The following is a 22,826-nucleotide window of genomic DNA, read 5'->3' as shown; positions in this document are numbered from 1 at the left end:
GATAAGAAGTTTCATGAAGGTTTCTGCTGTGGACAACCCCGCGCCGATAAATATTCTGGTGGTCAAATATTGGGAAGTTGGATGGAGACAAACAGCCAATGAGCCATGAACCGACGGGACCCAGTGGAGATGGACCTCCACGGGCCAAGAGGGCTAGGTTTATCCCCAAGAGAATAAATAAGTCGCTCAAGTCAAAGAAGCCAACTAATGACGATTTCTTTATCCTATCGGAGAAGGCGACTGATTCAGCGAATGAAGATGCCCAAACAGCGTCGCCGATCGTCTCCGGTGTGATACCGACTCCAGAGCCTCCTGTGGAGTTGAAAAAGGAGCATGCAATAGCTCCACATCAATCTGTACCAGTGGAGCAGGATAGGGAAGTCTTGCCTCCAGGTTCTGAGCCAAACACAGTGGAACCGGAGGACGATGATGCAGACATTGAAGGCTTTGATCCCTACTTTAACGACCTCGAAGAGGTTGAGGAGAGACCACATAGCGCAGATGATGAAGCAAATGGAGCAGGAATGGAGGAACCTACCCAGGTAGACGAAGATCTCGAATACCCCGCTGAGAACGGCGAAGAAGTGATACAAGTCCGGCAGCGAGCACTTCCTTCCCAGCCAATTGGTTATCAGAGCGATCTGCCGTTTGATGACGGTGAAATGATGGACGACAGTGACATTGAAATGCTCGAAGAGGTTAAGGGGCGGCCCGAAATATCGCAAGGCATTGTAGTGGAGGAAGTTAGGGAGGTAGCTGTGGAAAAACGCGGGTCGGAAGGAGATAACGAGCTTAGTGAAACGCTGAAGAAGTATTTGACACAGCAGAGGCGCAGAACGAAGGAGAATGACAACTCTTTTGATGTTATTGTACGCATTGAGCATATGGCCCCCGACATGAAGACATACGACATGACCCTTACTGTTCGCAGTGACGAGCCGTTCCGAAAGCTCAAGGAGCAGTATCTTGAAAAAGTCAAGCAAAGCAATGTCAGCGATGAGATGTATGACTGGGCGAAGGAACATATATTTATATTTAACGACGTGAGACTCGTGTACAGCGCTACTCCGGCGACTCTCAATATCAAGAGTTATGAGAACAATATCACGATCCAGATGATGACTCCAGATGAGTACGAGAAGTACTTGGAGAGGCGAAAGCTGGAGGACGCAGAGAAGGAGGAGAAGATTGTGGATTTGGAGGAGGACGAGGAGGACGAGGAAGGGGAGCCGGAAGTTGATGATTCTGTAGCGGCTGGAAATGGCGGAGAGGAAGAGGACATAAATGAGGGGTACTTCCCGATCAAGCTCAAATCCAGTGACAATAAGGTCATCAGGGTAGCAGTGCGCGCCGAGACTGAGATCCGAAAGCTGGCGGACAAGTTCATTGCCGACAAATCACTTCCGCCTAACACCAAGCTGCGTCTTGAGTTTGATGACGAGCCTATAGACATGGACGGTACTATCGGCGATACCGAGATGGAGGAAGAAGACGAAATTCATGTTCATGTCCTGTAACTTATTTATTTTAATGCAATTGCTAACGAACTTCATCGGCTCTTTTTACCTTAGCTAATCAATTGATATTAACTCACTCCATTCATTGGCGTATTTTTTTTCTACTTTGCACTGGCTGTTCAGTATTTGTTCCTTTCGAGATCGCCTTATTAGGCCCCGATAGAAGTTGGCTTGTCGGAATGCCGGATTCTTAATAAGTGATGATGCCATCGGATCAAATCCGACACAACGACAGCGAGCGGTATGAAAGTAGCAAGCCTGGTCGGACTGTGTACATGCTGGAGTAGTGTATTTGCTGCTCTTAGCTATCCATTATTTGCAGCTACTTACAAAGAGTAAGATCCTAGTTTTTTTTTGTCTGCGGTTTCCTGACAAATATATAGAGTCGGATATGTGCATAAAGAGATCGATGCTCTGAGAAAGGACACACGCGGCCAGACTACCCCGGTCGAAGAGGTCCAAAAAGCCCTATCCAAGATGCTGGCAGCTTGTCCATCGGATACTTATTTATTGATTGACCAACCGGGTCTCGAATTAGAGGACATGCAGGAGCTCATTACCCCCGGAGGGTCAGTGCTGTGGTACGAGCTACGGAAGTTTGCCAGTAGGAGCGCGACACTGTTTTCATTCCCCCGGCTGGATGGCCCGGTTAGTCTGGACAGGATCCAGAGGAATTTGGAGAAGCAATGCCGCACGAAGACTATTATCGCCGATGCTAAATCGGATCCAATGTTTGAGCAGTACTCCGATACTCGCCCACGAGTGATTAGACTGCAGCTGGAAGAGCTACCTGAAGATGAGATGGAGAAAGAAATCACTCTCAAGGCGAACGATGAGTTGATCCAAAAGGCTCTCCAGCAGACCCCGTCTCCATTCTTCACTATTATTTATACTTCTTCTACTGGAGAAGAGTTTGATCCCGAGGACGAGGAATTCTCTCAGAGCAAGTACTGGGATATCTTTGGCGATCTAGTGCGAATGAAGCGAGATCCGCGAAACCGTGACGATTGGAAGCAGCATCAGCCACGGGAGAAGAAAACAACTGTAAATACTGAGCCGATTAAGAAGGTTCCTTCGCATGCGGAGAAGATTGCGCTTGATAAGAAGATGGAGAAGCGTCAGCATGCTGGCGAGGCGGAGCTCTACGTAACGAAAGACACAATTGGGCTTGTGCTTCTATCTGCTGTGGGACTCGGGGTTCTACTGGCGGTATGGAGAGTTGTACTTCAGCTGACCAAGTACTTTTCGGCAGCAGATATGAGGCTGTCTGAGGGTCAGAAGGAAAACATTAAGAAGAAGCCAGCAAAGCCAGTTAAAGAAGATTAGACTAGAATATATTGTATCATTATCTGTTTGTATACCAGTACCAAAAGTGGTTCACAGGGGTTTAAGGAACAATATTCTTAGCTCATTTGGGTCATCAGTTAATATATAATTTATATTAGATTGTGTAAATAAACCAGTTAAAGAAGATTAGACTAGAATACATTGCATCATTATCTGTTTGTATACCGGGTAGAACCAAAAGTGGTTCACAGGGGCTTAAGGGACTATATTCTTAGCTCATCTGGGTCATCAGTCAATACCTAATTTATACTGAATTGTGGAAATAAACCAATTAAAAAAGATTAGAATAGGATACATTGTATCATTGTCTGTTCGTATTGTAGCATCATTACAAAAAGTGGCTTAACTAATTTAGGTCATCAGCTAATAGCTATCTAATTCAAACAGTTTATAGTAGATTGTGTAAATAACTATGATCCATCAGCTATCATTTCACACCAATATTCATCCATTCACACGGCTCCATGCCATAATAAGCCCATAATAAGCGGGTCGGTAAGGCGGTCCGATAGTGTTACACGGCTGAAGTGGGGTGGGAAGACCCACACCGCAGACGTGCAGCCACTCGGAGTTGATATGCTCAATAGAACAGTAGTGGCAAAGAAACCATGTCGTTTAGTGCTGATGTCGATTTAGAAGCCCAGATTCCTTACTCCGATGCACCAGAGTTTGATGCCCTGGCAGAGACCGTGTCGAGTGGGCTGTTTGAGATCAACTCGTCTCTGGTGAAGCTCGAGAGCTTCCTCAAGGCTCTGGAGAAGAAGGGCAGCGTCCAGACGGAGGAGAAGGCCGTTGAGTTGGCGGACCACACGAGGCAGAAGTTTAAAGCCCATGGGGATGACATGCGAAGGCTCCAGACGTGGCCCGATGCGCTTCCGGCCCATCGCTTCACTCAGGAGAAGCTGTCAAGAGAGTTCAGCACGGCGCTATCGGAGTTCCAGGACCTGCAAAGACGCCTGGCTGAGAGGCAGAGGCTCTCGATTATTCAGGCTAAGTCCAATATTGCCAGCTCAAAGCATAATCAGAATCTTATAGATGAGGCGGAGTATCATCGGCACGAGGAGCATGACGACGAGCTCCATGGGGGGTTCCAGACCCAAACGCAGGAGACATTGCGGCAGGGGGACGTTGAATACCAGCAGGCCTTGATTCTAGAACGGGAGAACGAGATCCAGGGAATTGAGCAGGGTATTGAAGAATTAAACGAGATCTTTACCGATCTAAGCACGATTGTAACGGAACAGGGAACAATTATTGGTAAGTTTTGCTGGGATCTGGGGTACATTTGCTAACCAAGATTGGCAGATAATATCGAGGCGAATATATATAATGTCGCTCAGTCAACTAGAGATGCCTCGACGCAGTTAACCAAGGCTGCCAGGTACCAGAGAAACTCGCGAGGCAGAGCATTGTGTTTGCTGATTATATTGATTGTTGTTCTCGCTGTTATTCTGCTGGCTGTAAGTACTACTCAACCTTTCTACTTTTTTTCTGGATTACTAACGTTTATAGATATTCCTGGGATAATTTGGTGACACTTTGTTTCATTATCTAGAGTTATGGCTGTGAAGAGTTATGGCTGTGAAAGGTCGAATTGAAATACTAACTATTATATATATGAATTGCTTTTATTATTGTCCAGCATTAAGTAAAAAAAACGTCTAAAAATCCTTACCATATGGTAGAGTAATGCAAAAGATGGGTGAAGAATGCGACAAAAGGATTTGAAGATGGTTTAGTGCCGTCGACAAACTCCGGCAGGAGCATCGTTCTCAGTTGTTGATGGGTTGGTGTTGACGTTCGATTGTCCAGTTGGCGTCGTAGTGGGGGCAGCACCTCCAGCAGGGTCTGCAGAAGCTGTAACGGTAGAGGTCGGGTCAGCTCCTCCTGAGGTAGTGACCTTGCTCGCACCTCCTGAAGCTGGGTCGGTTGGGGCAGCTGGTGGATCAGCCGTGACTGAAGAGGTTGGAAGCACGGAAACCACAGTACCAGAGGTAGCAATGAGCTGCACGCCAGTCTGACTTCGGGTAATTGGAAGCGAGGCGCTCACGACAGAGCCGGTTGGAGCGGAACCAGCCGCAGAAGTAACAACGGTGGACAGCGTGGAACCAGTTGCTGAACCAGTTGCTGAACCAGTTGGTGGAGTGGAAGTTGGTGGAGTGACAGTTGGTGGAGTGGAAGTTGGTGGAGTGGAAGTTGGTGGAGTGGAAGTGGCTGAACCCGTTGGTGGAGTGGAAGTTGGTGGAGTGACCGTTGGTGGAGTAGAAGTTGGTGGAGTGGAAGTTGCTGAACCCGTTGGTGGAGTGGAAGTTGGTGGAGTAGAAGTTGGTGGAGTGGAAGTTGGTGGAGTGGAAGTTGGTAGAGTAGAAGTTGGTGGAGTAGAAGTTGGTGGAGTGGACGTTGGTAGAGTGGACGTTGGTGGAGTAGAAGTTGGTAGAGTAGAAGTTGGTGGAGTAGAAGTTGGTAGAGTAGAAGTTGGTAGAGTGGACGTTGGTGGAGTAGAAGTTGGTAGAGTGGACGTTGGCACAGTGGACGGTGGCACAGTAGACGGTGGAACAGTACTGCTAGTAGCAGCAGTGCTGATGATAACTGCTGGATCAATACCGTGCTTAACGACACCAGCAAAGTCATCGTTAGCCCAAGCCTGCGACGCATCCCACATCATGACACCACCAAAGGAGCTGTACTGCTGCTGGAGAGCAGTAGCAATAGAAATGACTTCGCTGGCAGGAACATAAGAGCCCGCATTGGCAGCAGTAGCAGAAGCAGGCACACCGAGGTAGATCTTTGCATTCTTGCTTTTACTGGACCCACTGATGACGGTATTCCACCCATCGAAGTTCAATGGTTCTACGAAGTTATTAGTCTCGTAGTGGCTAACGCCGCAAGGGTTGTTGTAGAACTGGACGAAAACGAAGTCAAGCTCAGCATTCTGAATAACATCGCCAAGGTACGCGTCGGGAATCGGACACTGTGGAGCAGCACTGACATAATACGTCTTCGAGTTGTCTGTAGCATATTTGACTCGCAATTCGTCGACCAATGAGGTATAGCCAATGGAACCGCCACCCTCAATGTCCAAGTCAAATCCATCAACAACTGAATCGCCAAATGGTCGGGTGTCAGACTCGCCGCCGCCAAACAGATTCCACAATTCGTCGGCAAACTCAACAGCCTGGGCATCGGAGGTAAATCCGTAGGAGCCCGAGCCGCCACCCAGCGACAGGAGGACCTTCTTTCCTTTATCCTGGCAGGTCTTGATATCGGCTGCGATAGTGGTGCACTGGAGCAGTTCGGAGTCGGGGAAGTAGGGCCAACCACACGCCGAAGCGAAGTTAATTTCAGGCAGGTTGCCGGTAGCATTGAAAACATCAAGGAATGAGAGGAGGATGATGTCTGCCTGTTGTGCTTCGCAGTAGTATGAGAGCCTCTGCTGGGTGGTTTCGCCTCCAGCAGAATTTTGGCCCCAGTAGACAGCGACGTTATTGTTGGCGGATGCGCTGAACGCGGTGGAAACAGATGCCAGGGCGGCGACGACAGAAACCGTAGCAGCCTTGGAAAACAACATATTGAAATTTGTTATTATGCTGGTAAAAGAGAGAGTTCAATTGAGTATAGTTGATAATTGAAAATTTGTCGTCGTTATCGTATTAGCAAGATCACAGCAAAAAAAAAGAGAGTAGAAGGTGAAATCTGTACTAGGCAATCAAAGAAGCCCCTTTGCTAATCTGTTCAATGTCGACAATTTGATAAAGAGGGGATTCTGGACTTTTCAAATCCCTTTTATATATGTAGTCGACATCCCCCCTGCTCGTAATGGCTTGCAGAAGCACCTTCCGAATGAAGGAACTTCACTGCCCAAACTTGACGTATATGCACTTCGGGTACAAAAACGGCTGTCCGCCGCCGCTTCCGGATTACGTAGCCGTGATTGGCGATCCAATAGGGGGTGCAGTTCGCGTCGTGTACACGCATGCACGAGCGGTTGAACGTGATCCACGCTTCCATACACGAAGGAGTAGACGTACGCCCATTCCGACCCACATCTGCACAATTTTACGGTGACCCCCTGGCTCTACATACGCTCGGCGTCGTTTTGAGGACGTTAGGCGAATACAATCAAAGTTTTTCGCCTATAATTTTTCACAATGCAGGTGCGCGTGTGAACACTTGGGGCTACCCCTGAATTAGATGATATCATTCAATTCGAGTCCAGGCCCGAGCTTGAATCATTCAGGGTATGCAAATCACCAACAGCCCAATTTTTCGGAGGTGCTCTACCGGGCAAATCTTAGCCATCCATTTTTCCACCGCGTTGGTTTAATCGACAGCCATTCTATTAAATGATCCGCGCTGAAGCGTGGGCTGGCTGAAAAGTTTTCCCAAAGCGGTAATAACACGCGCATTGAAACACACGGCATCCGCGCGCGCCGCGTTTTGAGCCGCACCGTGCGCGGCGGACAAACCCAACCACCCTTTTAATGTAGCGAATCTAACCTTTTTTTAAACTTTTTGACATTATATTCATTATTTTGTAGATCAGCTGTCAAAAAGTGACATAAGGTTGACACATTGGTTAAATGAAAAGGCCAACCACCCATATGGCTCTACCAAAATGGCTCTACCGCATGTGTGGTTAATTGTCGCTTTCTATGGCGATATGTACATCTCGGACGGATCGATAATCCTCATAGATCAGGGTTATATTGGGGCTATGTTTAATGATCTGGCATACCTCATGGAGTAAGATAGCCTGCCTGGCATTACAATTTTGAAAAAGGTTGGTTTCAGGATGTACCGTGCTGGAAATGGGCAGTGTTCTTCGATGAGCAATGGTGAGTCGTAGGTTGGCCCTTTCTGACATATTAGTCATCCCATCCGAGATGGCTATTCAATTATGTTCTTCCTGAGTTTTCTCTTCTCCTTAAACAGCTCCTCATATGCGAACATACACTTCTGCGGTAGCCTACCTAGCGCAATTCTATAGCATGACCTGGAAAGTACTGTGGATAGGTTTCAACCACAAGCTTCAACCGCTTTGACGCGGGGAGCTCTTGGCTATGCAATAACAGTCAATTGCAATACATGTAGCAATTTTATATGTTACACTGTAATCCCTGTGGCGTATGACGCGTGTCCCCCCAAGGTGCATACATCATTTGCTACATGACAAGTACGTGCTTTATAATCAACTGTACTGATATCATACGAAGCTTACTCCAATACACCTAGTGTACAGCCGCGAAACATGCGGCTTACTGTTAACTGGGGGGCTGGCCCCCCAACTACGGGGTCTGGGGCAGAGCCCCAGCTATATTGTTCAATTGTATTTAACTCTTCGTAGCTTAATCCAAACGAAAGATAAACTGGAAAATCGCAGATAAGCTGGAAATACAGAACTTAGATTAATTTGCCAGTATCAACGCAGATACTTTTAATCTCAAATTGACTATTTGCTAACACCAATGGTAGGCCAATTAGCAATAAAAGCTCATATAGCACGTGGAGTTTAATATTCGTCACATGCGGCTCCGTGCGGCGCAGGGCCGCTCAGCCTTGTGACGACGGAAATCCGATAACACCCGCGCGTCCTCCGCCTACCTCCGTCTTCCCCCTGTCTTATGCATATCCCGTTGTTTATCTCATATGAGATAAGAGTCCACCATTGAGCCTCTTTTGACACGATAGAAGAGACTAGACTCGCAATGTCGCCAAGATCGGGCATGCTCTCGTCAACCATAATCCCACGGGGACGGGATCGATCAAAAGGATCGCGTCACAAGCGATCATCCTCCTCCGATGACTTCGCCAGGGCCCACCCCACCTCCGCCGCCGGAAGCAACGTCTTCTCGGTGCTAACCGCAGCGGTCAAGAACAGGTACAACCGGTTTGACGACTTGGAAGGAGACGCCGATGAAGACGACGATGACGACGTGCTTCACGAGCCAATTCCCGAGGAACCCGGGGTCATGACGGGTTCGGTCGGAGCCGGAGACCTGCCCATCCAGGAAGAAGAAGCGGAAGAGCCACAGGATGAAGAAGCCAATAGAGACGAGGAGATCGAGACCGAGGACTTGTCGTCTGATGAGGTTGAACCTAATAGGGTAGTTGGCGACGAGCTGGAAGAAGAAAGCCGGCAAGAAGCGCCATCAGGGACTTTTGTGTCTCCACTAAAAAAGGTTACTACCCAAATTGGCACAGGATTGCGGAAGCGAGCCACTTCTCTGCGGAAGCTGCGGCGTGGTAGCCACACTCAATTGGAATCGAGCGTACACAGCCTGTTTGATCTTGACTTGGACGCTGCTCCAGAAGGATCCAAGCCCTATCACAGCATGGGCGCCCTGAGGACGCTCGCGAGTCGGTCCAACACTGACGACACGTGGATTAAGGAAACACGGGCCCATGCATTGACGGAGAAGCTTCGGAAGCAGTTGGATCTGGACGAGGACACGGTGTTTCTCGGGGAATACCCGTGCTGGCTACTCAAGAATATTCTTCTGCAGGGCCACATGTACCTGACGAATCGCCATGTGTGCTTCTTTGCCTATCTTCCGCGGAAGAAGGTGGCGGTTATCAAGTCCGGGTCGATGAGCAAGAAAGCGCGACGGACTCCAAAATACACGCGGTACTGGTTTATTCTGCGCAATGATACGTTGTCGTACTACGCCCAGGCGACCGATTTGTACTTCCCGTCCGGCACAATTGACCTACGGTATGCGGTTCACGCCGAAATCTCGGGGGACAAGGCTACCTCGGCGACTTTTACCCTGGTCACCGAACAGCGTACGTACTACTTTAGGGCTGATTCGCATCAGGCCGCAGACTACTGGGTCAAGACCATTGAGAAGGAGATATTTCGGAGTCGCAATGAGGGCGACAAGGTCAAAATCGTCATTCCCGTTGAAAACATCATTGATCTCGAGAACCGGCCCATATTCGAGATAGGCGAAACGCTCAAGATCCGCGCCATTGACAGCGACGAGACGTATGCCATTGATGAGTATGTGCTGGCGTTCTTCAATCTCGGGTCTGACGCCAAGGAATCTATTGTGGCTACGATGAAGTCTCTCGGGCTGCCCAATCTCGACCGTGGCAGCCCGAATAGAAGCCTTGAAACTATTGAGATCAAAAACAAGGTGCTGGACACCACTTCGGCTCCCAAAACCCCGCCTTTGCCTCCGACAGAGCCTCAGAGAGAACAGTCGTTCCCGAGGCAATTTGTCGAGAGCTTGACGTCTCTGCCATTGTCGGCGACAGGCAAGATCAAAGGCGGGTTGGATTCGCTGAGACCGCTAACCCCGCTTGGAACGATACGCGGGTTCATGAGTCGCGGTAGCTCACCGTCTCCTCCTCCAGAATCGTCCCGCGAGCGGTCTCAGAGCGTGGCCGGAACCCCCGATAGCGCCCACCAGACGACGGACGATGACGAGCGGTACGATATTCTAACTCCGCCCGGCGAGATGTCCGACTCGGCGCTTGCGTTTGACGCGACAATTAAGCCAAGAAGAAGGCATGCGTACACAATGTCTGTAGTCACCAAAGTCACCGAGATGTGGGAAGGCGGCACCAAACATTTCGTCGCTACCGACACCGCCGCCGAAGTCACTAGCAGTACCCAGGAGGTTGATGATCGCTACCTGGTCCCGCCAGAGGACCAGCGGGAGAGCAATGAGAGGTTCCGGGCCCACTTCTCGCTAGGGGAGTCGGATACCCTGGTGGCTACTTACTACGCGCATATCCAAAAAGCCCTCCCTATATATGGCAAAATCTACCTCAGCGACAAGCACCTGTGCTTCCGGTCGTTGTTGCCAGGCACCAGAACCAAGATGATACTGCCGCTGCAGGATATTGAGAACGTGACACAGGAGAAGGGGTTCCGATTCGGGTACTCGGGACTGGTACTGGTGATCCATGGACATGAAGAGATCTTCTTTGAGTTTTCTAGCACCAACAGCCGAGACGACTGTGAGATTATGGTGCTGCGAGAGCTTGACAAGGTCAAGGCGCAGATCGAAAAGACGGAAAGCAACACATCATCAAGCCACATGTCAGCAAGCTACTATCACAGAAGCGCTCGTCTTTGCACTTATGAGGACGCTGTTCGTTCGGAGACCAACCTAGAGCTACCGCCAACGATCATTGACGAACGTCGCGCGACGTGGACCCAGAAACCGATCTGCTCGAAGCATTTTACTCTGCTCACCATTGGCTCTCGAGGAGACGTCCAGCCATACATTGCCTTGGCGAAGGGCCTCCTCAAGGAAGGCCACAGTGTGCGGATTGCAACCCACATTGAGTTCAAGGAGTGGGTTGAGAAGCATGGTATCGAGTTTAGAGAGATTGCGGGCGATCCTGGCGAACTCATGAAGATCATGGTGGATCACGGAATGCTCTCCGTTTCGTTCCTGCGCGAGGCGTCGTCGAAGTTTAGGAAATGGATCGATCAGCTACTGCATACTTCATGGGAAGCGTGCCAGGGGACTGATGTATTGATTGAGAGTCCTAGTGCCATGGCTGGTATCCATGTTGCCGAAGCGCTAGGGATCCCTTATTTCCGCGCCTTCACGATGCCATGGACGCGTACCCGCGCATATCCTCACGCGTTTATTGTTCCCGAGCAGAAAATGGGCGGAAGCTACAACTACTTGACCTATGTGCTGTTTGATAATGTGTTTTGGAAAGGAATTTCGGGCCAGGTGAACCGGTGGCGGAAGCGAGAGCTGGGATTGCGTCAGACGAGCCTTGAGCAGCTTCAGCAGAGCAAAGTGCCATTCCTATACAATGTCAGTCCCTCTGTGTTTGTCCCGCCAGTGGACTTTAGCGATTGGATTACTGTTACTGGGTATTGGTTCCTGGACGAAGGTGGCAAAGACTACGAGCCGCCCGAAGACTTGGCGCGGTTCATCCGAAAGGCCAAGGAAGATGGTGTCAAGCTTGTTTATATTGGATTTGGGTCCATTGTCGTGTCCGACTCAAAGGAGCTTACAAGGGCCGTGGTCAAGTCTGTCCAGAAAGCTGGCGTACGATGCGTTCTCTCTAAAGGGTGGAGCGACCGGATGAATAGTGACAGCAAGGCTAGTGAACCGGAGATTCCACTCCCTCCAGAGATATTCAAGATCGACTCGTGTCCGCATGATTGGCTCTTCCCGCAAATGGATGCCGCGGTGCACCATGGCGGGTCTGGTACAACTGGCGCCAGTCTCCGAGCGGGGCTGCCCACTATCATCAAGCCTTTCTTTGCCGACCAGTTCTTCTATGCGGGTAGAGTCGAGGACCTGGGCGCTGGTGTTTATTTGCGCAAGTTGTCTGTCAATGCTTTTTCCAAAGCTCTGCGGGAAGTAACCCATAACAAACGCATTATATCGCGGGCAGCAAGGATAGGTCGGAATATTCGCCACGAGCATGGTGTGCAAGAGGCTATTATGACGGTTTATAGGGATTTGGAGTACGCCTCGAAACTCATTAGGGCCAAACGGTCTCGAAGCAATATGAAGGAAGAGAGTACTCAGACGCAGAACGAGCCTGAAGAGCCCGACAAGGCACAGAGCAGCAGCACTCCATCGACTGATGATAGCTGGACGTTTGTTAGTTCATAATTTTTTATTTATTATTTATTGGGGTTTATTTCGGCATATACGACTTCCGACGGTACCAATCATTATATACAAATCTCCGCGGAGCTAAGAAATATGGAGTCCAATTTGTCTTCGAGGGCCAGCCCTCGAGCTCCCGTTGCTGGGGGCCAGCCCCCAGACCCCCGTATCCTTGTAACATCGTAACGAACTTTTCCCTACACCGTGTAACGAACTCCCAGCCTGTTACAATGCTCCCGTTATAGCCTAAATCTCCGCGTAGCGGAGCTAAGGGGGTTTGGGGGCTGGCCCCCAAAGAAATCATGGCGTAATATCAGCATATGATTCAACAGATGGAAGTCTATATTCTTCTAGGCAAAGTGAATGCCCACTTTATGGAATGCGTAGAGAAGTCGTAAGTAATCGTTTTCATCACACTTGGTGGATCTCCGTTCCTCGAGTTCGGTGTCCCTGAGAACCTTGGCAATCTTCTTCTTGATCAACTTGCCAGTCTCGGAGACCTTCTTTCGCTTGTTAGTAGTGTTATTGTCCATGTCCATGTCTTCATCTTCATCGTCGTCATAATTAGTTGGATCGTTGAACTCCGGGTGAGCAGAGAGGAATGCGAGGTAGTTCTTTTCGAGAATCTCCAGAATCTCAGAGGACCGGAATCCCTTGGCGATGACTGCATTCTTTCGGTTGAAGCATACTCGCAATAGACCGTCCCATTCAGCAAAGTCAATGTTCGGTCGCGGCTGCTTGACCTCGATCTTGACTACGGCAGACTCGACCTGTGGTGGAGGCCTGAAGTTGTTCTTTCCCACATTCATCACGTGCTTCACAGTCGACCACATCTGGGTATTCACGGCCAATCGACCGAACAAGTTGTCGCCCGGCTTTGCCAGCAGTCGAAGGGCAAACTCTTTTTGGAACATGAGAACTGACACTCGTGGCGGACGAGGCTGGTTCAGCAGCTTGAACACTAGGGGAGAAGAGATCTGGTATGGCGTGTTGGAAATGCAGACATCGAAGTAAGGCAGATCTGTCTTGATGCAGTCGCCGAGAAGAATTTCCAGCTTCTTTTCTGCAGGCTTGCCCTGGAATCGCTTCGTCAGCTCGGCCGCCATTCTTGGATCCATCTCTACGGCAATAACCTTCCGCGCCTTCTCGAGGATCTTCTCCGTTAGGTTACCGGTACCAGGACCGACTTCCAGAACGATATCGCTGGGTCGAATATCTGCCTTATCGACGATACCCTGAGCAATAAGCGGGTTCTTGAGAATATGCTGACCGATTCCGGTGTTCATCTTGAACACCGTAGTCCTCTTTGCGGCAACAGGGTCTGCCGACGCCGTAGCGCCTTTGATGTGTGATCTCGACTTCACTTTGGGCATGTGTGTATCTCCACAGATAATCAGATCAATATCAATGATAAGATAAATTTTTTTTCCAGACTTCAATCTTGGAGGACAGGGCTGAGGTGAAAAATTAAGCTGACTAACGTAATTGGGAGAGAAGAACTATCGCGTGCTACGAACATTAAAAAGTGTCCAAGCGAACTTCGTGCCCGTCCAAGACGAAAGTACATAATGGTGGTGATTGAAGGACTGAGTAAGAACAGGCAGCTGAGTCTCAAGCTACTCATAGCTGGAGTCACTATGATGGGCTTTTCTTCATTTGCATTGTATAAGAGAGGTGGGTATTTGTTTTTTTGTATTTTTTGGGTGTGGAGGCTGATGAGGTTGTATAGTGATTCTCGGTGAAGAGAAGCGAAAACAGTTGGGTGAGATCACTCCAGATGGTGAACTGCGAATGTTTGACGATAAGGAAATTGCCCAAAGAGAGAGGGACTCGTGGTTCACAAAGGTCTTTGGAAACAAGTAGCCGGTTGTTATGTAGATACCGGTCCTGGGGCTCTCAAAGATTGTTGCATTGATTTGTATAATATATTACATTGTTATCATGATCGTTAATAAATGAAGGCTACTGCCGAATATATATAATCACCTCCAAGGGGGCCTCTCTCGCTGCTGCTGCTGCTGTTGCTGTTGCTGCTGCTTCTGCTGCGGTAACACTGGCTTCTTGTAGAGCCCAGCAACAGTGGAGGGACGTGCGATTTTAGACGCGCTGCTTTTGGTTGCCCTTGTGAGCTGAGGAATGCTTGATTTTGTTGAAAGAGAAGGTTTCCTTGGGGTACTCAATGAACTAGTCGAGTAGTCACTGAGACGGGAGCTCGGTCGCCTAATGGACTGGGGGATGCGGGATACAGAATTGTCCATTGAAGTAGACGGACGCGGGATCTTCGATGGAGTGGTTGGCACAACAGCTGGGCCACTGGCTCGCCGCATGGCCAGAGAGCGCGGCCTGCGAATAGTACTTGGCGACGAGAGCATGCTATAGCGAGTCGACTTGGGAACAGGAATGTGTGACGGAATTGGGGTGTCGTGGACTCGGTTAAATGAGTGCCGCGGAGTGGTATAAATTGTATCCAACTGCAGCCTTTTGTTAGTATTGTCCATAATGGCGTTAGAATCATTGGGATTGGGGCTGTTCGCCGCGCTCATGAGGGTGTCAATCGATGCGTAATGGTGGAGCGTGATGGGCGGCGAGTATTTGTAATTTTGTCTGTGGCCTCTCTTGGGGATGACTAGCTTCGTCTTTCCCTCTTCATCTTCATCTCCATCATCATCTTCTTGCTCTGGATCGTCCATCATGCTTGGGATTGTTGAAAGCAAAATTTTCCCAGGCCTGGTCGGCGTCTCCATTAATATACTCGGGGGAGGTGGTGGTATAAGGAGCTGTTGCTCAGACGCCGGTGGCGTCGACTTATGGACCGGTAAAAGAGAAACTCCTATAGAGCCTGCCCTTCCATGCTTCTTCTTTGCCGCACCATGGCCATTGGTCGTAGTGATGCTTTCACATGATTCGAGATCAATGCTGCCGCTACCTGTTCGAGGATGCTTGCTCTTAAATCCAGTCGGCTGGAGCGTTGGAGAGGATGTCACAGACGAAATTGGAGAGATATTAGATACGAACGAGGCACTGGAAGCATAGGAAGAGCTCGAGGACCTTACGGACGAAATTGAAGAGTCAAACGATCGCGAAGAGATGACAGGACTGTCAAGATTATAAGTCTCGTGGAGCCCACTCAGTACACTCCATCGCCGGTGAAGTTCAGACTGCATTGCAACAATCTCACCATTAAAAGTTAGCCGATCCTTCATCGCCCGGTCAAAGAGAGCCATTATGCGCTGAATTGCCGGGACAAGATACATGTTTTTAGTAAGGTATCGCTCGAGGCGCTGAAGACTGGCCTCGTTAGAGCCACCATTGCTGGAAACACGCCGCTCCTTGGCAATTAGGCTTAGGTTTTCCTCGAAAGTATCGAGCATTTGGGCCGCCTGGCGGCCTGTGTTGCGGAAGATGGCGCACCACCGGTCTTCGCCCAGCTCCTTCTCCAGCGTCTTAATGTCATTGTTGAGCTGGTTCCACCGCTCATGCAGTTCAGTGTACTTGTTCTCTAGCATTTTAATCGACCCAGGGAACAAGTCCTTAGCCTTGAGGCTATACTGCTCTAGCCGCAATGGAATGAAGCTAAGGCTGGCCCCTAGGGGCCTCACCCGCGCAGCCAATTCAATTAGCCGGTTATTGACTTGCCGCTCGGCATCAGACATGCTAGGTAGGCGCGCGTGGCCGAGAAAAGGGCTCTCCTCGAGTGCCGAAGAAAGCGTATCGATGTTAGTGTCGCCACGCGACTTATCGTCCGGGAAGTGGCGCCGCTCTTCAATCTCAAATACGACTTCGCAGCACTCATCCAGCTCATTTTGCACCTCAGAAAAGATCTGGTCATTGAATTCCTTCCATTCGGTCGCTACGTCGACTTGATACCGCACCGCCTGGATAGCGCCTAGAATCTCATGCCACTCACCAATGGCCCGCTCAATCTTCTCTACTATCGGATATAGCTGGCTTGACTTAGTTGTCGTCTCGAGAATGGTCATGAGTTGTGACATGACGTCTCCAGCCCTCAGAATCGTCTTGCCAACTTCCAAAATGGCCTGTCTTCCCTCGAACATCCATTCCGCGTCGTCCTGCGCGTCAAGCCCACCCAGGACTTGTCTTCCACGCTCAAAGTAGGCGAGAATGTCCTCGACTGTCTGCTCAACCGAGCTCAGGCTGTCAGGCTCGACTACGGGAGTAAGCTCCGTTCCAGTCAGGCTCGCGAGCTGGTCCGCGAAGGAACGGGTCAGCATAGTCGTCAATCGTCGGAGTCGTTCTAGAAGTCTGTGTATTCCTATAGGAGAAAAAAAAGATTACCCCCTCCAGGAGCCAAATGAGAATACTACTGAAATAGCGAATATGTATCTCGAGCAGCAACAATAACAGTAATGTCTAGCACGACCGCCAATCTCCTTCAAAACCAGTAATGTCAAAACATAAACAGGAGCGAGTGTGAAACCACCTCTCTGGGTACTCCAAAACAGCCTGGTTCCAATACGGTGGGTCTCGAGCTATCGAAACTGGTGGTGATATGCGTGCAGGAGGAAACAGTACTGTAAACTCAGGGGAACTTAAAAGGGGGGCAGGCTATCCATCACTACAGACCTGTTCAAATTTTCAAACAAGTTTGTACATATGCCATGCTTCTCAGACGCACATACCATCCCCCATGCCTTTTCGAAAGAACTCAAAAAGCTAGGGTTACCCGTTGCCTCCTCTGCTTGGCATGCGACTCTCAGGGGTCGGTGTATGCGCCTCAACAATTTTGCTCCACATTCCGTTACACACGCCAAAACATCGCCCGACTTCCATCGCATACTTCTATGGCAACCAGGGGCTATACGGAGAATATTAGGAGGCTACATTTTTTTGATCAAGAGGAAGGCGCCACAAGAACGTAGGGCCTACCTATCACCAGATACATATGTACATTATTTAATAGTCTTAGAACAGGTCAGATAGAGTTCTATAGCACTGTCAGTTGGCCGTATGCTTTACGCGATATGGCTCAACGCTTTCAGATGTATGTTTGAAACCTGCGGCTCAGTGGTGTGTCTTCAATCCTTGGTAGATTGTAGCCAGAAATGGGTCCCGGTGTGTTTCGCCTGTGTGGGATCATCCAACGGTGTACTCACTGGTAACAGAGCACGTTAAATGCATTACAGTACCGGTACTACTACTAGTAGTTACAAAGTAGATCATCCATGCGGAGGAAGCTTCTTTCGTATAGTTCAGTGGTGCATTATACATGCCGGGGATGGATTCAGTTTTTTTTAGCTGGACAGTTTCACACGACTTTTTGCCCAGCATATGGTGCAAAGTACAACCGGTAGTCGCCAAATTAATACATGGATGTTATAGAAAAGCTGTAGTTCAACGAGTATTGTATCATGTAGCAGCTAGGGCAGCATTCTTTTTTATGTATTTAATCGAGAAAATATCGTACATCGCTGCTACTACCTATTTAATACCATTTTCAAATTTGGCACAGTTGGATAATCAATCGTCAATGGTTCTAGCCAGAGGGCGTATAATGGGATTCCGAACTATTTAAGCCTGATATTTTTGAATTTGTCTTTTAGATACTGGTAACTGGTACTTTAACCATGATATTACTGTTTTTTATTACCTTATCTATCACGATCTAATTACTTACCGTAGTATAAAATAGCAGCCACAAAGCTTCAATTGTCATGAATTCGTCTCAGGATATTATATGGCCAGTTTTGTAATGAGGATTGTTAATAACATATGATGTTATGAGTATAATACAGAAAGGGTAGTTCCTGATTAGATAAAAAAATAGTACCCTAAGATCTGCTCATGTCAATTGATGTTTGACCGATGTGTTATTGTTAACAGAACTGTACTAACAGTCTAAATTAACGTTTACCTAAGTAATTCTAGTTCTCAATTCTTTTTTTTTCAATTGCGTAGTTCTTATTACCCTATGTACTTTAGGTGGACTCTGCTGCAGCCTCACCAAAGTCTTCAATAGATTATTAGTTATTTGATTGAACTAATGTTACAGTTGTAGCATGAACTCAGCTTTTTCATCCTCTAATTAAAAATTACTACTGAGATAACTGTTAGTAGATTCTGATATAGACATTACGTGAGTCGGACGAGCACACTAGGGCATTACGTGAGAAATACTCCTCTTTCCGGGGATCATTGAAACGTTAATTTTGGATTTTTACCGATTTTGAGAACCTCAATGCTTCGGCAATAGCATTGGCCGAAGCCAGACTTTAGTAATGGAAAGTGTCACTAAAATAATCCATGTTTATGCCGACTATGTTTTGCGAAGTGAATATTAAATAGATACAAGAAATGTAGAATATTGCGGGATCGTAATCAAAAGAAAGAACAGCAAAATGCTAAGCCAATAATGGGACTTGAGTAAAAAGTCATTGATTTAGTTGAGAAATCAGTTATGTATCGTTAGTTGAATATGCAATAATGTATCGTAAATCGTAAATCACCAGCTAGTGACATCAAACTGGCCGTCGTCGACCTCAGCTTCGCCAAACAAACTGCTCTTGCCCAGCTCACCAACCTCGGCAATCTCTATAGCCTGGCCGTCCTTCCGCATGATGTCCGGCAGCATCTCGGCCAGGAACTTGACAATGAGCGTGTTGATCTCGACAAACTCCAACAGGAACGCATCGTGGCCCTCCGGAGACTTGATCTCTGCAAGCTGGGCATTTGGAATGTACTCCGCCAACCGCTCCTGCTCGGTAAACGTGAACAATCCATCCGAGGAGATGCCAATAACCAGCGTCGGCTGAGTAATCATTGCCAGCGCTTCTGCTACGGTATCAGCCCTGCCGCGCGAAACATCATGAGTGTCGAGCTTTCTCGTGATGGAAATATAGCAATTGGAGTCGAACCGCTGGACAAACTTCTGGCCCTGGTATCGCAGGTACGACTGCGCCGAGAAGTAGTGCTGTGGACGGTGGACCTTGGACAGGTCGCTAGAGCTGCTGCTATTAGACAATGACTGAATGCTAGCACTGCTTGACGATCGCGAAAGCCTCTTGCCATGCTGATGTCCATGATTATGTATCGCCCACCGCTCCTCAGAAGGGGTCGTAGGCTCGCGCGCATCTTCCTTAACACCCTTGTGCTTCTGGGGATTCGGCACTCCCCGTCCAAACTTGTTCTCAAAGCTGTTCCGCGATCGATAGGTGAGCATGGCAGACATCCGAGCCGCACCAAGCCCGGCTACCGGCGGATCATCAAACGGATAATATCCGTCATTGTACTTGGGGTCCGAGTAAATCGACTGCCGCTGAGCCTCGCCCCAGGAGATGCCCCAGGCACTATGCGTGGCACAGGTCGCCAGAGGGACGATGCACCGCACGTACTCGGGGCCAAAGTACGCATACTCGAGCACCAGCATCCCGCCCATGGAACCGCCAATGACAGCGGCGATCTGGCGCACTCCAAGGTCGTCTAGCAGCATCTTCTGGATGCGGCAGTCGTCCTTGACCGTGACCAGCGGGAACTCGGGGCCGTAATAGTCCCCGGTCTCCGGATTTTTTGTACACGGGCTCGCCGACCCATACGGACTGCCGAGGGCATTGATGCACACCAGGAAGAACTTGGTCGGATCAAATGCCCGACCAGGGCCTACCATGGGTCCCCACCAATCGGCCACATCTGCGGATCCGGTCAGAGCATGGCAGATGACCAGAGCGTTGTTGGCTTCGCTGTTGAGCTTGCCAAAGGTTTTGTAGGCGAGCGGTACCTCGCGGAGTATTTCTCCGGACTCGAGCTCAAACTCCGGGATCACTGCGACTTGCTGGTCTGTCACCAGCTTGAAGAACGGGTTCTCCGGCTGCTCAGTGACTCTCTTGAACTTGCCCATTTCAACGGTCATACTCCCGCTTCTTGAATCCTCGCTCGTATATATATATACACTCGTTTATACGGCTGATCTAAGTGATAGTTAACCGCTTAAATGACTAATTTTCCAGTCTCCGACCCCACGTTAGATCTCTCGTCTCCAACCTCGGTGCTACACTAGATAAGTACCGACCGCAGGAACTAGCAAAAGTTAAAAACAACAACCGGTAAATAACCAGGTGCAACTATAGTGAAGTAAGAAATGCCGTATATCTGCAAACCTGGTCAGATTCCTGTCGGAAAACAAGCTTTTACCTGCTCCGTATCGAATGCCCCGATCGATGCGACATCGGCCCCGGTCACGTGCGATTGCACTTCCTCTGCTACTTCAGCCGTGCGCACTTCGCCAACCAGCGCTGTCAGAGCGCCATAGATCCAGTTGTACTATGGGGGGCCAGCCCCCCAAACCCCCCGTAGCTCCGCTTCGCGGAGGAGGGGGCTGCAATAGTACAATGTTGGAATCCCTCCGCGGAGCGGAGCCACGGGGGGTTTGGGGGGCTGGCCCCCCCATAGACATGCAGCCGCACGCAGCCGCACGCGCCGCGTTGACGTAACTAAGTTAAAGTTAATGCAGGTTGGTCACATGATCCGTCCCACAGGTGAGCTACGGGCCTGAAAGGACCTGCCTTTTGGTTGAGCACCCTGTGATCCAGCGATAAAGGCTTATCTTTGAAGCCATCCATAGCTTAATACGTATCGTAGAGAAGATGACCAACGGTGAAGTGGGCTACTGTGGGTTCAGCAAGTCCGAAGTGACGAGGTTGCTTATTCAGGCGCTGTACGACCTCAACTACTCGTCCATCGCCAAGCAGCTCCAGGAGGAGAGTGGGTGCCGCATAGAGTCGGATGAGGTGTCACACTTCCAGACTGCAGTGCTCAATGGCCAGTGGAACCTGGCTCTGGCGGCGATCCAGACGCTTGACTTGGCAGAGAACAAGAACGTGGACGAGATGAAGTTCCTTATATACCGCGAGAACCTGCTGGAGGAACTTCTAAACGACAACCAGACAAGTGCGCTTCATATCCTGAGATCGCACATTTCTCGTCTCTCTTGTGACTCGCCAGAGTTCAAGAAGGAGGTCAAGAATCTGTCGAGCCTCATTATGTTCTCAGCTGACGACATTAGGAGTATGCTCGACTGGGGCACAGTCGAGGAGTCTCGCCGTGACTTGCTGCTGGCCCTTAATAAGTACATCTCGCCAGAGTCGCAATTGCCGCCGCATCGTCTAGCTTCGCTTCTTACAGACCTGCGGGACATTCAGATGGTGTATAGCGATTACGCAGTGGGCACAGAGCAATTCAGCCTGTACCGCGATTTTGAGGCGAATCGCGAAGACTTCCCGTCGATGACTCGCAAGGTGCTGACAGCGCACACTAATGAAGTGTGGTTCATTGCTTTCTCGCACAATGGCAAGTACTTGGCCTCAGCTTCGCGGGACCGTCAGGTCATTGTGTGGAATACCCAGGACTGGACGATCCATCGGTCTCTAGATCTCCACAGGAAGGGTGTTATTATGGTAAGCTGGTCGCCAGACGATACAATGCTGCTTTCGTGCGGCGAGGACAATACGTGCATCCTGTGGAACGTAGATATGGGCCAGCCAGACGTTATCATGGACAAAGCTCATACTGAAGCTATATCCTCATGCGGGTTCTTCAATTCCGGCACGCACTTTTTCACTGCAAGTCCAGATAAGAACCTTATCGTGTGGGATCTTTCGGGGTCTGAGGTACACAGGTTCGTCGACCAGCGTATCCTCTGTGCGGCGATCAGCCCCAATGACCAGTTTATTGTGGCCGCCGATAGCGACGACAACCTGACGATATTTGATCTCTCATCGATGCAGGTTGCCGAGACGGTACCGATGAAGAAGCGTATTGCGAGCATCTCCATCTCATCCGACTCTCGGTATGCTCTCATCAACACAAGCCCCGGTGAGATATTCCTGTGGGACCTGATTCGCATGCGCCCAGTCAAGAAGTTTGTTGGCCAGGTGCAGCGGGAAATGGTCATCCAGTCGAGCTTTGGCGGGTACCGCGAGAACTTCATTCTTTCCGGGAGCCAGGACAATTACGTTTACATTTGGAATAGGGCGACGGGCAATCTTATTGAGACGCTCTCCGGGCACACTGCTAGCGTGAATTGCGTCAAGTGGCATCCTACGAGCCCGAATACCATAGCATCTGCCAGTGACGATGGGACCATTCGTATCTGGGGTCCCTCCGAATCATCCTAGCTATTTCTTTTATTTAATTGCATGATGATATAAATAATATTAACGGGTAATAATAACCTATGATGAGTCCTAACCAATGGCAGAACAAGAGGTAATCTTTAGTATTTTTTATCCTCTCACCTATACTCTTATAACTTTTTCAAGGGCCAGCCCTCGAGCTCCCGTAGCTGGGGGCAAAGCCCCCAGACCCCCTCCCCTATGGTCATAAAATTGGCCGCGAAAATGGCTAGTTACAAACTCGT

At 49.3% G+C, this 22,826-nt stretch overlaps 10 protein-coding genes across 10 annotated transcripts; 6 read left to right on the top strand and 4 right to left on the bottom strand.

The window, feature by feature from the left end:
- Nucleotides 1-98: 98 nt before the first annotated feature.
- ESC2 (Esc2p) lies at nt 99-1,517 on the top strand (the record flags this gene model as incomplete). The annotated part of the gene is made up of 1 exon (XM_076685880.1): nt 99-1,517. One exon carries the CDS (start codon nt 99-101, stop codon nt 1,515-1,517), a length of 1,419 nt encoding a protein of 472 aa, XP_076539856.1.
- A 243-nt stretch (nt 1,518-1,760) lies between these two features.
- On the top strand, nt 1,761-2,843 carry TRVA0_030S00628 (uncharacterized protein; the record flags this gene model as incomplete). Its single annotated transcript, XM_076685879.1, has 2 exons — nt 1,761-1,852; nt 1,901-2,843. 2 exons carry the CDS (start codon nt 1,761-1,763, stop codon nt 2,841-2,843), a joined length of 1,035 nt encoding a protein of 344 aa, XP_076539855.1.
- A 629-nt stretch (nt 2,844-3,472) lies between these two features.
- Nucleotides 3,473-4,391, top strand: PEP12 (syntaxin Pep12p; the record flags this gene model as incomplete). The annotated part of the gene is made up of 3 exons (XM_076685878.1): nt 3,473-4,121; nt 4,170-4,324; nt 4,377-4,391. 3 exons carry the CDS (start codon nt 3,473-3,475, stop codon nt 4,389-4,391), a joined length of 819 nt encoding a protein of 272 aa, XP_076539854.1.
- Nucleotides 4,392-4,599: 208 nt separating this feature from the next.
- CTS1 (endochitinase) lies at nt 4,600-6,432 on the bottom strand (the record flags this gene model as incomplete). Its single annotated transcript, XM_076685877.1, has 1 exon — nt 4,600-6,432. One exon carries the CDS (start codon nt 6,430-6,432, stop codon nt 4,600-4,602), a length of 1,833 nt encoding a protein of 610 aa, XP_076539853.1.
- Nucleotides 6,433-8,569: 2,137 nt separating this feature from the next.
- ATG26 (sterol 3-beta-glucosyltransferase) lies at nt 8,570-12,460 on the top strand (the record flags this gene model as incomplete). Its single annotated transcript, XM_076685876.1, has 1 exon — nt 8,570-12,460. One exon carries the CDS (start codon nt 8,570-8,572, stop codon nt 12,458-12,460), a length of 3,891 nt encoding a protein of 1,296 aa, XP_076539852.1.
- Nucleotides 12,461-12,807: 347 nt separating this feature from the next.
- On the bottom strand, nt 12,808-13,830 carry DIM1 (putative dimethyladenosine transferase; the record flags this gene model as incomplete). The annotated part of the gene is made up of 1 exon (XM_076685875.1): nt 12,808-13,830. One exon carries the CDS (start codon nt 13,828-13,830, stop codon nt 12,808-12,810), a length of 1,023 nt encoding a protein of 340 aa, XP_076539851.1.
- A 195-nt stretch (nt 13,831-14,025) lies between these two features.
- Nucleotides 14,026-14,320, top strand: TRVA0_030S00518 (uncharacterized protein; the record flags this gene model as incomplete). Its single annotated transcript, XM_076685874.1, has 2 exons — nt 14,026-14,131; nt 14,187-14,320. 2 exons carry the CDS (start codon nt 14,026-14,028, stop codon nt 14,318-14,320), a joined length of 240 nt encoding a protein of 79 aa, XP_076539850.1.
- Nucleotides 14,321-14,439: 119 nt separating this feature from the next.
- KAR9 (Kar9p) lies at nt 14,440-16,689 on the bottom strand (the record flags this gene model as incomplete). The annotated part of the gene is made up of 1 exon (XM_076685873.1): nt 14,440-16,689. One exon carries the CDS (start codon nt 16,687-16,689, stop codon nt 14,440-14,442), a length of 2,250 nt encoding a protein of 749 aa, XP_076539849.1.
- Nucleotides 16,690-18,917: 2,228 nt separating this feature from the next.
- On the bottom strand, nt 18,918-20,309 carry MET2 (homoserine O-acetyltransferase; the record flags this gene model as incomplete). Its single annotated transcript, XM_076685872.1, has 1 exon — nt 18,918-20,309. One exon carries the CDS (start codon nt 20,307-20,309, stop codon nt 18,918-18,920), a length of 1,392 nt encoding a protein of 463 aa, XP_076539848.1.
- A 745-nt stretch (nt 20,310-21,054) lies between these two features.
- On the top strand, nt 21,055-22,584 carry TRVA0_030S00452 (WD40 repeat domain-containing protein; the record flags this gene model as incomplete). Its single annotated transcript, XM_076685871.1, has 1 exon — nt 21,055-22,584. The coding sequence occupies one exon, from the start codon at nt 21,055-21,057 to the stop codon at nt 22,582-22,584; it is 1,530 nt and encodes a 509-aa protein (XP_076539847.1).
- Between the last annotated feature and the right edge of the window lie 242 nt (nt 22,585-22,826).

Source organism: Trichomonascus vanleenenianus (genome assembly GCF_965637985.1).
Source record: "Trichomonascus vanleenenianus strain CLIB 3782 genome assembly, contig: TRVA0_030S, whole genome shotgun sequence".
NCBI lineage: Eukaryota > Fungi > Ascomycota > Dipodascomycetes > Dipodascales > Trichomonascaceae > Blastobotrys > Blastobotrys vanleenenianus.
This window is presented reverse-complemented; position numbering and strand designations above follow the sequence as displayed.